Here is a 15236-nt window from a genome sequence, read left to right as displayed (position 1 = left end):
TGGGCACTGTTTTAATGCGGATCCCAGCAGGTCACCATTTACGCTACGGAAATCGCATGTATTTTTTCATATGCAAGAAAGAGAGCAGCCAATTTGTGCACAGCAAATTCCCATAAAAGAAACTGTACAGGAACAGTCACTGGTATTATTAAAAATAAATATTGATACGTACCCTAAGTTAAGGCTGTTAACCTCCCAGTACTACCACTAACGCTATTTTGTACCCACCCAAGGAATTGGTTCCCCTAAAGTTGCTTCCCACACTATCATGTCAGAGCAAACAGCCAGTTATAGATCTCTTATATTATCTTTCTGGCACTAAGCACATATCCTATACCATCAAAATCAACCTCTCTATTGCAGGCTAAGTTGTTTGGAGGGGTTGGGGAGTTTTCATGTTAGATTGACAGCTATTGATATAGTTGGTACAAAATGAAAGTCATGTAATCACACACATGAAATAAATACTTAAACTCAAGATTTGGCTGGAATGTTGTCAACTGGAAAAAAATGTGGTTTCTTCAAACTTAATGTGCTTGGAACACAGTCATTGTTTTATAGCCAATATTCAGCTACACCTCCAATCAACAAACAACAAAACAATGTAAAGGTATTCATCAAACAAAACCTTAATTAGAAATGGTGCACAGTATATAACCTCAGAGAACTCTTGCAACTCCCATGCGCAGAGATTTGTACTTAACCAGAGCAAATCTAACAAATGTCCTGGTTAGTCAGAACATTGCTATTCCACTCAGTTTGACTTGACAACAAACCTATCAACTTCTCAAGAAATGCTCTTGAGGAATGGTTTAAATTGCATCCTCAAGTCCAGAGAGAGCTGCTTCCCCCAGATTAACTCCATCAAGTTTCAGCTAACATAGCCATAACCCACCCACATACCAGCCAGAGTCAAAGAGCTTGGAATGTTTATGGATATCTTCAACCTGCAATATTCAATTTCCAATTGTAACTGCTGGAAACAGCAGACAATTAGCTCTCTATGACTGAATTTGAACATTGGAGCACCACCGGAACGAAAACAGCAAGCAATTTTCAGAGTGTTTTTGACTAAATAGTCATCAAAAATGACCTGGATTGTCAATCCAGCCCTTTCTCCAAGTAAGTGCATCACTTAATTAGATAATTTTGATTTTGCGTGGCGATGTAAAAGAACAGCTTTGTGTTGGTAGCTCGTGTCTTTGCTGATAATTTTTCCTGTTTATAGCTAACATACAAGACAATATTAACTACAATTTCTTCCCTTTTACCTATATGGTTTTTCACACCACTATTAATGCTTCACACTTTCACCCAAATTAGGCAATTGTTTGCTTCCACTAATAATCCTAAGAACTTCAAATCCATCATGATGAACAGCAGTGATGCTTTACTACCAGATGAGCTCAATGCCTTTTATGCTTGCTTTGAACATGAGAATAAAACCACAGCTATAAGGACCACTGCAGCATTCAGTGACCCTGTGACCTCTGTCTCGAAGGCTGTCTTTCAGGATGGTTAACCTTCGAAAGGCAGCAGGGCCTGATGGAGTATCTGGTAAAGCTCTGAAAACCTGCATTAACCAACTGGCAAGAGTATTCAAAGACACTTTCAATCCCACCTTTTTCCAAAGGGCAACAATAATACCAGTGTCCAAGAGTTGCCTTAATGACTGTCATCCAGAAGCACTCACATCTATGGTGATGAAATGCTTTGAGAAGCCGGAATCAACACTCATCTCAGCAAGGACCTGGACCACTGCAAATAGCCTATTGCCACAATAGATCTACAGTAGACATGATCTCAATGGCTTTCCACATGACCTTGGATCACCTGGACAATGCAAACACCTATGTCAGGATGCTGTTTATTAACTATAGCTCAGCATTTAACACCATCATTCCTGCAGTTCTGATTCAAAAGCTACAGAACCTGGGCCTCTTTATTTCCTTCTGCAACTGGATGCTCGATTTCCTAACTGACAGACCACAATCTACGTGGATTGGAAATAACATCTCCACCTCGCTGACAATCAACATTGGCGCACCTCAGGGGTGTGTGCTTAGCCCACTGCTCTACTCTCTATATACACATGACTGTATGGCTAGGCATAGCTCAAATACCATCTGAAAATACAACTATTGTTGGCAGAGTTTCAGATGGTGACTAGAGGACATACAGGAGTGAGATATACCAGTTAGTTGGGTGGTGTCACAGCAACAACCTTGTACTCAATGTTAGCAAGACCAAAGAGCTGATTATGGACTTCAGGAAGGGTAAGGTGAGGGAAAACAAACCAATCCTCAGAGAGAGATCAGAAGTGGAGAGAGTGAGCAGTTTCAAATTCCTGATTGTCAATATCTATGAGAACCTAAACTGGACTCAACATATTGACGCAGCTATAAAGAAGGCAAGGCAGGAGCAATATTTCATTAGGAGTTTGAGGAGATTTAGTTTGTCAACTAAAACACTTGAAAACTCCTACAAATGTACCATGGAGAGCATTGTTACTGGCTGCATCACCGCCTGGTATGGGGTGGTGAGGGGAGAAGAGATACTGCACAAGGTTGAAGCAAGCTGCAGAAACTTGTAAGATTCACCATGGGTACTAGACTTTGTAGTATCCAAAATACCTTCAAGGTGTGGTGCCTCAGAAGGACCCCCCCCCCCCCATCAACCAGGATATACCCTCTTCTGATTGTTACTGAAAGGTAGGAGGTACAGAAGCCTGAAGGCACATACTCAGTGATTCAGGAATAGCTTCTTCCCTTCTTCCATCCGATTTCTAAATGGGAATTGAACCCATGAACACCAACTCACTACTTTTTGTAGTTACTTGGTAGTTAAAATACTTATTTTAACTTAACCAAAGACATATTTACTGTAAGTCAATTTTTTCTCTATGTTTATCATGTATTTCATTGTACTGCTGCAGTAAAGTTAACAAACTTCAAAACATATGCTGGTGATATTAAACCTGATTGACTTTTTAAGTGGTCATTCAATTTTAACTGAACTAATCATATTATTGGATACTATTAAATGGCCCACTGTGCACCATGTGGATACTGCTTAGAAAGCAGGCAAATTTAGAAGTGTTTTCTTCAGAAATTTCTGGATAAGTATGGCAAATGCAAATAAGATTTAATTAAAGGATTTCCAAATTTTCTTACTAGGATATACCATCATTTTTTTGTAGCATAGTTGTGTCCAGGCCATGGTTCCAACCATAGTTCTGTCTATTATGGGTAATAAATGCTGGCTTTTACAGCAATATTCAAATCCCAAAGAATTAAAAAACAGGGCAGTGCACCTGAGAGTCAAAAGACACTGGAGAGAAAAACAATGCTGAGGGAGTTCAGATAGAAATATATATCCAAACTGTAAATAGGGGGATAGAATAATTATTGGAAATTTCAGATAGCACCACTGTAACCCACCCAATAAACCAGCCAGAGGCAATGAATGGAGAAAGGATTGAGTGACTAATTGGACAATTCCAAATGAAGAGGTAGCACAGTTGCACAAGGAGGGTGATCTCATTCTGTGCTGTTATTTCCAATCATCTGTCATTTTGGAACAAAAACTTCCTTTGATCACTGCTGTACGTTTAAGAATAAACAGAACAATGATGTGCAAACAAAGTTTATTGAGTAAGTATCAAAAGTGAAAGTTGGACTCCTGTACAGCTAGAAATAGTGGAAGAATTGTAAGATCAGTCAAAGTTTTGTTTTCTTCAGATAAATACGTGGTTCTTGATGGGCTACTCCAGACTCATTGCTCAAAGGCATCTATTCACCGGCTGCAAACTCTAATCCAGACTGCTGATTAACAAGAAATCTTCCAACATGAATATTGTATTCAGATTTGACTTCCTTGAAGTCCTGGACAATGGAGATACTTGTTCATTTTGGCTTTTGAACAGAATTTATTGGCCAAATGCTTTTTCAAATAATTGGTAACCTGCTTTGGTCCACCACTCCCTGTTCAAAATCTAACAGGAAACATAACCTGCTCATAATATAATCTAACCTGCTCATTACAGCTTTCCTCTAGATTGCAAAAGCAAACTTATTTGCTCAAAGGGAAAGCTATTTTATTGTCCGTCTGGTGACAAACTGCCAATCAAAGATTAAAGCAGTCATGAAAGTGTTTGAAATTTATCTTGCGTTTAATGGTCACTTCAGAATCAAACTTCTTATGCAGGGTTTAATAGTGCATTTAAGTTAATTGTAATTTATTTTGTCCCACTATTGTGTTTAGACCAAAATTCTGCTCACAAAAGCTAACAAGCATCACTGGGAAGAGTCAGCTGAAAGTGCTGATAAATTTGCAATGTGTAACCTGAAAGACTGGCTGCCATCCACTGTACACATCAATTCTCCAAATTTAATATAATTTTCCAGGTGCTCTCTCAGACTCCTTTCATCCATTCTTCTAATGATACAGATAGATTTGACTTATTCAGGTTGCCCTTCCTCTTTGGGGGACTCGAACTGTGCAAGCTGTGGGTAACAAAATGAAACTAATTAGTGCATTACCAAATATTTCCACAGCTGATTTCTGCAACAGAACTATGTTATCAGTTATCTGGTAATAAACCTGGAATCTCTGCAAAGCTCCTTGTAAGACAGATTAAGGTCAGTCAGACCTCTCCCCACATCCCCTGTAAAATAAGGTAACACTACAAAAAGAACACAAAGTTCAAAGTACATTTATTACCAAAGGATGCATACATTATACAATTGTGAGATTCACCTCCTTACAGGAGCCACAAAACAAAGAGATCCCATAAAATCACTCGCCAAATGTGCAAAGGGAAGGAGTATCTACAGGACTGCTTTGAATCAGTGGACTGGTCTATAGTCAGGGATTCAGCTTTGAATTTGGATGAGTATGCTGCAGTTGTTACCGACTTCATTAAAACCTGTATGGATGAGTGTGTGCCTACAAAGATTTACTGTACATTCCCAAACCAAAAGCCGTGGATGAACCAGGAGGAACATCGTCTGCTGAAGGCTAGATCTGTGGCATTCAAGTCTGGCAAACGGGCCTGTACCAGAAAATCTGGTATGATTTGCAGAGGGCTATTTCAAGGGTGAAGAGACAATTTCAAATGAGGCTGGAGGCAATATCAGATGCACAGCAATTCTGGCAGGGTCAGCAAGACATTACTACCTACAATGCGAAACCCAACAGTATAAATGGCAACGATGCTCCACTACCAGATGAACTCAACTATGCATGCACGCTTTGAAAGGGAGAACACAACAACAGCTGTGAAGATCCCTGCTGCACCTGATGACCCTAAGATCTCCATCTCAGAGGCTGATGTTAGACTGTCTTTAAAGAGAGTGAACCCCTGCAAGGCAGAAGGTCCCGATGGAATACTTGATAAGGCTCTGGAAACCTGTGCCAACCTATCACATAACTATGATATAGTTGGGATCACAGAGACATGCCTCCAGGGTGACCACGGATGGGAGCTCAACATCCAGGGATATTCAATATTCAGGAGAGAGACAGGAAAGAAAAGGAGGTGAGGTAGCGTTGCTGGTTAGAGAGGAGATTAACGCAATAGAAAGGAAGGGCATTAGCCTGGAGGATGTGGGATTGATATGGGTAGAGCTGCATAACACTAAGAGGCAGAAAACACTGGTGGGAGTTGTGTACAGGCCACCTAACAGTAGTAGTGAGGTTGGGAATGGCATTAAACAGGAAATTAGAAATGCGTGCAATAAAGGAACAGCAGTTATAATGGGTGACTTCGATCTACATATAGGTTGGGTGAACCAAATTGGTAAGGGTGCTGAGGAAGAGGATTTCTTGGAATGTATGTGGGATGGTTTTCTGAACCAACATGTCGAGGAACCAACTAGAGAGCAGGCCATTCTAGACTGGGTATTGAGCAAAGAGGAAGGGTTAGTTAGCAATCTTGTCATACGAGGCCCTTTGAGTAAGAGTGACCATAATATGGTGGAATTCTTCATTAAGATGGAGAGTGACATAGTTAATTCAGAAACAAAGGTTCTGAACTTAAAGAAGGATAACTTTGAAGGTATGAGACATGAATTAGCTAAGACAGACTAGCAAATGATACTCAAAGGGTTGACGGTGGATACACAATAGCAAGCATTTAAAGATCGCATGAATGAACTACAACAATTGTTCATCCCAGTCTGGCAAAAGAATAAACCAGGGAAGATAGTGCACCCATGGCTGATAAGGGAAATTAGGGATAGTATCAAGTCCAAAGAAGAAACATACAAATTAGCCAGAAAAGGCGGCACACCTGAGGACTGGGAGAAATTCAGAGTCCAGCAGAAGAGGACAAACGGCTTAATTAGGAAAGGGAAAAAAGATTATGAGAGAAAGCTGGCAGGGAACATAAAAACTGACTGTAAAAGCTTTTATAGATATGTGAAGAGAAAAAGATTGGTTAAGACAAATGTAGGTCCCTTACAGTCAGGAACAGGTGAATTGATCATGGGGAACAAGGACATGGCAGACCAATTGAATAATTACCTTGGTTCTGTCTTCACTAAGGAGGACATAAACAATCTTCCCGAAATAGTAGGGGACCGAGGGTCTAGTGAGATGGAGGAACTGAAGGAAATGCATGTTAGTCGGGAAGTGGTGTTAGGTAAATTGAAGGGATTAAAGGCAGATAAATCCCCAGGGTCAGATGGTCTGCATCCCAGAGTGCTTAAGGAAGTAGCTCAAGAAATAGTGGATGCATTAGTGATAATTTTTCAAAACTCCTTAGATTCTAGATTAGTTCCCGAGGATTGGAGGGTGGCTAATGTAACTCTACTTTTTAAAAAAGGAGGGAGAGAGAAATCGGGGAATTATAGACCAGTTAGCCTAACATCGGTGGTGGGGAAAATGCTAGAGTCAGTTATCAAAGATATGATAACTGCACATTTGGAAAGCAGGGAAATCATTGGACAAAGTCAGCATGGATTTGTGAAAGGAAAATCAAGTCTGACGAATCTTATAGAATTTTTTGGGGATGTAACTAGTAGAGTGGATAGGGGAGAACTAGTGGATGTGGTATATTTGGATTTTCAAAAGGCTTTCGACAAGGTCCCACACGGGAGATTAGTGTGCAAACTTAAAGCACACGGCATTGGGGGTATGGTATTGATGTGGATAGAGAATTGGTTGGCAGACAGGAAGCAAAGAGTGAGAATAAACTGGACCTTTTCAGAATGGCAGGCAGTGACTGGCGGGGTACTGCAAGGCTCAGTGCTGGGACCCCAGTTGTTTACAATATATATAAATGATTTAGACAAGGGAATTAAATGCAGCATCTCCAAGTTTGTGGATGACACAAAGCTGGGTGGCTGTGTTAGCTGTGAGGATGCTAAGAGGATGCAGGGTGACTTGGATAGGTTAGGCGAGTGGGCAAATTCATGGCAGATGCAATTTAATGTAGATAAATGTGAGGTTATCCACTTTGGTGAAAGAACAGGAAAACAGATTATTATCTGAATGGTGGCCGATTAGGAAAAGGGGAGGTGCAATGAGACCTGGGTGTCATTGTACACCAGTCATTGAAAGTGGGCATGCAGGTACAGCAGGCGGTGAAAAAGGCGAATGGTATATTGGCATTCATAGCAAGAAGATTCGAGTACAGGAGCAGGGAGGTTCTACTGCAGTTGTACAAGGCCTTGGTGAGACCATACCTGGAGTATTGTGTGCAGTTTTGGAAAGACATTCTTGCCATAGAGGGAATACAAAGAAGGTTCACCAGATTGATTCCTGGGATGGCAGGACTTTCATATGAAGAAAGACTGGATCAACTAGGCTTATACTTGCTGGAATTTAGAAGATTGAGGGGGGATCTTATTGAAACGTATAAAATTCGAAAGGGATTGGACAGGCTAGATGCAGGAAAACTGATCCCAATGTTGGGGAAGTCCAGAATGAGGGGTCACAGTTTAAGGATAAAGGGGAAGCCTTTTAGGACCGAGATGAGGAAAAACTTCTTCACACAGAGAGTGGTGAATCTGTGGAATTTTCTGCCACAGGTAACAGTTGAGGCCAGTTCATTGGCTATATTTAAGAGGGAGTTACATATGGCCATTGTGGCTAAAGGGATCGGGGGTATGGAGAGAAAGTAGGTACAGGGTTCTGAGTTGGATGATCAGCTATGATCATACTGAATGGCGGTGCAGGCTCAAAGGGCTGAATGGCCTACTCCAGCACCTATTTTCTATGTTTCTATCACCTCTCTCATGATTCTACTTCTACTATCCATAGTGCTTTCCCCTTACTTCCCTTCTTCACCTTCCTGCCTATCCCTGCTTCCCCTCTTCCACCCCTTGATCTTTCCCCTTACTGGTTTTTCACCTGGCACCTACCAGCCTTCTCCTTCCCACCCTCCCCCACCTTCTTTATAGGGCACCTGCCCCCTCCCTCTTCAGTCCTGACAAAGGGTCTCCGCCCAAAACGTTGACTGCTCGTTTCCACGGATGCTGCCCGACCTGCTGAGTTCCTCTAGCTTGTTGTACAGAATATCATTATTCTATCTGCAATTTCTACCCAGGTAGAAATGACAATAGAAAGAAGAGACTACAGATGCTGTATATCTGGAGCTACACACAAAAAGCTGGAGGTACTCAGAGGAACACACACAAAATGCAGGAGAAACTCAGCAAGTCAAACAGCATCTATGTAAACCAATAAACAGTCAACATTGCTGGCCAGGACCTTTTATCAGGTCTCTGTTGAAACCCAATCCGGATGAAGGAAGGGTCTCGACCTGAAAAGTCAACTATTTATTCCTCTCCAGAGATGCCATCTGACCTACTGAGATCCTCCAGTGTTTTAGGTTTTGTTCTGGAGTGGCAGCAATTGTATGAGAAACCCACTGGGTCGAGCAGCATCCACGGAGGGGAAAGCCAGTACTGTCCTAAGGATAATGAAGAAAATAATACACTGGCAGGCAATCTTTAAGGATCATTGTATTTCCAGTCCAACAAGGGAGGAAACATATTGGACTACGTCCAGGAAATGGTGCAAGGTAAGTGGACGTATTCAACGGTTTTATTATACTGAATCGTTTCAAGGGAAACCATATAATGACAAGTATTACCTTGGTTTTTAATTCCTTATTTTCCTCCAGCAGGGCCTCGTATTTCTGTCTCAGTTCTGTCACTTCAAGTCGCAGTGTTTCCACATCTGCAGTCTCGGGGCCTGCTGATCCTAAATGCTGTTTCAAGAAACTAACAAGTTAAGGAAATGCACAATGCACCTGTTAATACAATGAAACTGTAACAGCATCCCACCTGCATGATGTGTGAAATTGCATGTATGGGTAGACTCAGTAACCTGGTGAGTGAGCTCATCTAATATTGCAAGTCAGTACTAATGGAATATGAAAATAGACTTATTTTGTATACAAAATGTAAAAATGCCTCTGTACATTACTAATCATAATCAGTTCACCTGCATGAATTATAGGAAAAGAGAAAAACTGAAGATTAAAAAAATCAAAACACAATAAGCAAGCCGACAAAATTAAAGGAAATCACAGCCTTTTCTACAAGCAGGAGATTGAGGAGAAAACCCTTTTTACATGGAGTGCATTGGAGAAACATTGCTCTTTTTTTTAAAAAAGGGAGATGGACAGACAGCCCCTTCGTGTAGAGAATAGATAGGGTGCAAAGCACAAATTCTCTCTAAAGATAGTGGAAACAAAGCCCCTTTACTGTGGACTGGATTCAAGCAAACCCTGCTCGTAAGTTAAACTCTACTTAATGTTGCCTGAAAGATCTGGGATAAAGGATACTCCATTGCATTATTAGGCTTCTCCGGCTCCTCGTAGAGAGCAACCAGCACTGAAAAATAAAGCATATTCCATTTTGTATTACTTTGCTCAAAGGCTGAAGCAACAGATACATAAATGACACCACTAGGAACTGATTTATTTTCTAATAAAGTAAATAAGATCAAAGACACAAGAAATACAGACATTAAGAAAGAGGATGTGCTGGAGCTTTTGAAAAGCATTAAATTAGATAAGTCACCAGGATCAGCAAGGGAGGAGATTGCTGAGCCTCTGGTGATTTTTGCATCATCAGTAGGGATGGCAGATGTACCAGAGGACTGGGGGGTTGCAAATGTTGTTCACTTGTTCAGGAAAGGGAGTAGAAATAACCCAGGAAATTATAGACCAGTGAGTCTTACTTCAGTGGTGGGCAAGTTGTTGAAGATCCTGAGAATCAGGATTTATGAGCATTTGGAGAGACATATCTGATTAGGGACATTCAACATGGCTTTGTCAAGGGCAGGTAGTGCCTTACTAGCCTGATTGAATTCCTTGAGGATGTAATAAAACACATTGAAGGTACAGCAGTGGATGTAGTGTATATGGATTTCAGTATGGCATTTGATAAGGTTCCTCATGCAAGGCTCATTCAGAAAGTAGGAAGCATGGGATCCAAGGAGACCTTGCTTTGTAGATCCAGAATTGGCTTGCCCACAGAAAGCAAAGGGTTGTGTTGATGGTTCATATTCTGCATGGAGATCAGTGACCAGAGGTGTTCTGCAGAGATCTGTTCTAGGACCCCTGCTCTTTGTGATTTTTATAAATGACCTGGATGAGGAAGTGAAGGATGGGTTAGTAAATTTGCTGACGACACAAAAGTTGGGGGTGTTGTGGATAGTCTGGAGGGTGTCAGAGGTTACAGTGCAACATCAATAGGATGCAGAACTGGGCTGAGAATTGGGAAATGGAGTTCAACCAAGATAAATGTGAATGTCAAATTTGGTAGGTCAAATTTGAATACAGAATATAAATGGTAAGACTCTTGGCAGTGTGGAGGATCTATGATCTTGGGGTCTGTGTCTAGAGGCCACTCAAAGCTGCTGCCCAGGCTGACAATGTTGTTAAGAAGGTGTACAGTGTGTTGGCATTCAGCAACCGTGGGACTGAGTTCAAGAGCCATGAGGTAATGCTACAGCTATACAAGACCTTCATCAGACCCCACTTGGAGTACTGTGTTCAGTTCTGGTCACCTTATTACAGGAAGGATGTGGATACTATACAGAGAGTGCAGAGGAGATTTAGAAGGTGTTGCCTCAATTGGAGAGTGTGCCTTAAGAGAACAGGTTGAGTGAACTTGGCCTTTTCTCATTGGAGTGACAGAGGATGAGAGGTGACCTGACAGAGGTACATAAAATGATGAGACACTGATTGTGTAGATAGCAGAGGCTTTTTCCCAGGGCTGAAATGGCTAACACGAGGGGGCATAGTTTTAAAGTGCTTGGAAACAGGTAGCAAGGGGATGTTAGGGAAGTATTTTTTTTTAAATACACAGAGTGTGGTGGGTGCGTGGAATGCACTGCCAGCGAAGGTGGTGGAGGCGGATACAACAGGGTCCTTTAAGAGACTCTCAGATAGGTATATGGAGCTTATAAAAATAGAGGGCTGTGCAGCAGGGAAATTCTGGGCAGTTTCTAGAGTAGGCTACATGGTCAGTACAACATTGTGGGCCGAAAGGCCTGTAATGTGCTATGTTCTATAAGAGCAGAATTAGGCCATTCAGTCCATCAAATCTGCTCTGCCATTCCATCATGGCTGATTTATTATCTCTCAGTACAGTATACAGAATTACTCAAAGTTTTATTTGTCACGCGTACATTGAACCATACAGTGAAATGCATCATTTGGATTAAATCAAATCAGCGAGGATTATGCTGTACACAGCATGGCCACAACTCACTAACTTTGACGATACATTTTTGGAATGTGGGAGGAAACTGAAGCTTCTAGGAAACCCATGTAGTGGCTGAGTGAACACATACACCCCTTAGACAATGGTAAGAATCAAACGTCAGTCTTACAGCTGATGCTGTAGTAGTGTTGTGCTAACTGCTAGCCTAATTCAGGAGTGGGGATCAGTGAGCTTCCATGGTACACTGTCTGGACCTGTGAAAAGCTGATTTGAGTGGGTCCAGAAATGGTCTGACATGGTGACTGGCATATCCTCCCTGTCACTTCATGTCAGGAGCACAGACTTGAAATGCAGCCAAGACTTAAGGGGCAACTGCTTCAAATGCAATTTCACAAAATCCTGAAACAGAGACTCTTCCAGGCTTCAGAGGTTACAATGGGCCTGGGTGCGTGTCAACACTTTTTAATAATACTTTAAATAGACTACCGTGTAATATTGTCAATCTCGGATGCCGATGAGAAAGTAAGAACACCTTTACAGATAACTCTCTTCTTCACAACCGAATGTTAAAAGGTATAGCCCTATGTGACAAGGGTGAGGAAGCTGGCTCTCCAATAATTCTGCTACATTCATCAAAAGCATTGTCTCCATCCCACATTTGTTTGACTTTTAACAAAGATGCTAAATTGTTTTTATATTTCTAACAGATTCATACCCAAAATCCCTCCATTTAAAAAAATATTCATCTCCATTTCCTCAATCTCATGCAAGCTTTGTTTTGACCATTCAATGCACGCTTGCTGAGAATTACGAAAAACAACAAAATGCCTGCTGGCAATTTTCCAATTTATGTTGCTTAATTTCATCTCATATCAACAAAACTGACAATCTAAAACTATCTTCAGTTTTTACCTTTAGTAAGTGCATCCAACACTCCACTTTTTTCTAAATATCTTCGAAATTGTTCTCTTCGAGAATCGCCAGCCTAGTGATGATAATGAGGGATGCATATCTCACAAATATATAGTTACATCCACAACCATTTCACTCCCTACCATCCAACCCCTTCCTTCAGCACCTACCTCCTCACCACATTACCTACCTCCTAACTTCTATTTAAATATCCTCCATCTTATCTATTCCACACCTTCCTCTCTTCAATGTTATCTCCGCATTCTGTACCTTTTGAACCTCTACCCCATCCTTTACCCTTCTAAGGGTTTCTACACCCCTACCGTTTCTTGCATCTACCACACCCTCTACTCACTGGGGTCACCTCCTTTACACAGTGCCACAAACTCCCTCCTCTCCTCAATCCTGCATACTTCTTCAGCCACTCTCCTCCTCCCCTTCCACTTGTCCCTATACACTCCTCCTCTCCATTCGTTCCTCTTCTGCCTTCACTTTCTCTCCCATCAGTCTTCTGCTTTTCCCTTGCCCCACCTTATCTCGCTTTCCCATCTCTTTGCCCTATCCTACCCCTGACCAGCCCGCTTCCACGCCCACCCCTGACCACTCCCCAATCCTCTACCCCACCCTGACCACTACCCAGCCATTTCTCTAACCACTACCCCAACCTTCTGCCTCACTCCCACCACCTACACCTCAGCACTCTTCCTCTCTCCCACCACTGACCACTTACCCAGCCCACTCCCTCTCCCACCCTTGACCACTCCCGCCCCAGACACCACTCCATAGCCCTCTTCATCTTCCCCTATGTCGGTGTCGAGTCCCCGTCGGTATCGCGGCGGACGCTGCCTGCTCACCCGGTAATGCGCCATCTTCCTCCTCTGACGGTAACGTCAACACGTTCCAAGACGCACCGGCGGTTCCGCGACTCAACGTTTCCATGACGACCGGAGGAGCAACGCAAGCGCAGAGATGATGAGTGCGCGCACGCGCAATCTTAGAGTACAACACAGTCCCGGGAACACGATCAGTACAGACCATCGGCCAACACAGTCCCAGTAAAACGATCAGTACAGACCATCGACCAACACAGTCCCGGGAACACGATCAGTACAGACCATCGACCAACACAGTCCCGGGAACACGATCAGTACAGACCATCGACCACCACAGTCCAGGGAACACGAACAGTTCAGACCATCGCCCACCAAAGTCCCAGTAACATGATCAGTACAGACCATCGACAGACACAGTCCCAGTAACATGATCATTACAGACCATCGACCAGCACAGTCCCGGTAACACAATCAGTACAGACTATCGACCAGCACAGTCCCGGTGACATGATCAGTAGAGATCATCGACCAACACAGTCCTGGTAACAGGATCAGTACAGACCATCGACCAACACAGTCTCAATAACACGATCAGTACAGACCATCAACCAACATGGACCCGGTAACACGATCACTACTGACCAGTGAACAATGCAGTCCCAGTTACACGAGCAGTACAGACCATCGACCAACACAGTCCCAGTAACATCATCCGTACAGACCATTAACTAGCACACTCCCTGTAACACAAGCAGGACAGAACTTCGACTAACACAGTTCTTATAACACAATCAGTACAGACCATTGACCAACGCAGTCCCGGGAACACGATCAGTACCGATCATCGACCACCACAGTCCTGGGAACACGATCAATACAGACCATCGACCACCACAGTCCTGGGAACACGATCAGTGTAGACCATCGACCACCACAGTCCCAGTAATATGATCAGTGCATACGTCGACCAACACAGTCCCGGTAACAATATCAGTACAGACCATCTACCAACACAGTCTTGGTAACACGATCAGTACAGACCATTGACGAACACAGTCCGAATAACTCGATCAGTACAGACCATCGACCAACACAGTCCCAGTAACATGAGCAGTACAGAAAATTGACCAACACAGTTCCAGTAACACGATCAGTACAGACCATTCACCAACACAGTCCCAATAACATGATCAGTACAGACCATCAACCAACACAATCCCGGTAACACGATCAGTACAGACCATCGACCCACACAGTCCCGGGAACACGATCACAACAGACCATCGACCAACACAGTCCCAGTAACATGAGCAGTACAGACCATCGACCAACACAGTCCCAGTAACATGATCAGTACAGACCATCAACCAGCACAGTCCCAGTAACACAAGCAGTACAGACCATCGACTAACATAGTTCTTATAACACAATCAGTACAGACCATCGACCAACACAGTCCCGATAACACGATCAGTACAGACCATTGACCAACACAGTCCCAATAACACGATCAGTACAGACCATTGACCAACACAGTCCCAATAAAACGATCAGTACAGACCATCAACCAACACAGTCCCGGTAACAAGATCAGTACAGACCATTGACCAACACAGTCCCAATAACACGATCAGTACAGATCATCGACCAACACAGTCCTGCTAACACAATCAGTACAGACCATCAACCAACACAGTCCCAATAACACGATCAGTACAGACCATCGACTAACATAGATCTTATAACACAATCAGTACAGACCATCGACCAACACAGTCCCGATAACACGCTCCGTACAGACCATCGA

At 42.7% G+C, this 15236-nt stretch overlaps 1 protein-coding gene across 1 annotated transcript; it reads right to left on the bottom strand.

Annotated features, from left to right (window-relative positions):
• Positions 1–3629: 3629 nt before the first annotated feature.
• Positions 3630–15124, bottom strand: mycbp (MYC binding protein). Its single transcript, XM_059983232.1, has 5 exons — positions 13451–15124; positions 12597–12669; positions 9797–9845; positions 9101–9230; positions 3630–4505 (listed from the first exon to the last, which is right to left on the bottom strand). Exons 1-5 carry the CDS (start codon positions 13463–13465, stop codon positions 4461–4463), a joined length of 312 nt encoding a protein of 103 aa, XP_059839215.1. The 5' UTR covers positions 13466–15124; the 3' UTR covers positions 3630–4460.
• Positions 15125–15236: the final 112 nt, after the last annotated feature.

Source organism: Hypanus sabinus, chromosome 10 (assembly GCF_030144855.1).
Source record: "Hypanus sabinus isolate sHypSab1 chromosome 10, sHypSab1.hap1, whole genome shotgun sequence".
Classification (NCBI taxonomy): domain Eukaryota; kingdom Metazoa; phylum Chordata; class Chondrichthyes; order Myliobatiformes; family Dasyatidae; genus Hypanus; species Hypanus sabinus.
This window is presented reverse-complemented; position numbering and strand designations above follow the sequence as displayed.

Excerpts from the sequence above, each read along its gene's own strand:
- mycbp (XM_059983232.1), bottom strand. Across the intron at positions 9,846-12,596 it reads GTTGGATGCACTTACTAAAG|TGCTGGTTGCTCTCTACGAG; the intron begins GTAAAAACTGAA and ends TTTATTTTTCAG. Across the intron at positions 4,506-9,100 it reads ATAAGGAATTAAAAACCAAG|CTTGCACAGTTCGAGTCCCC; the intron begins GTAATACTTGTC and ends TGTTACCCACAG.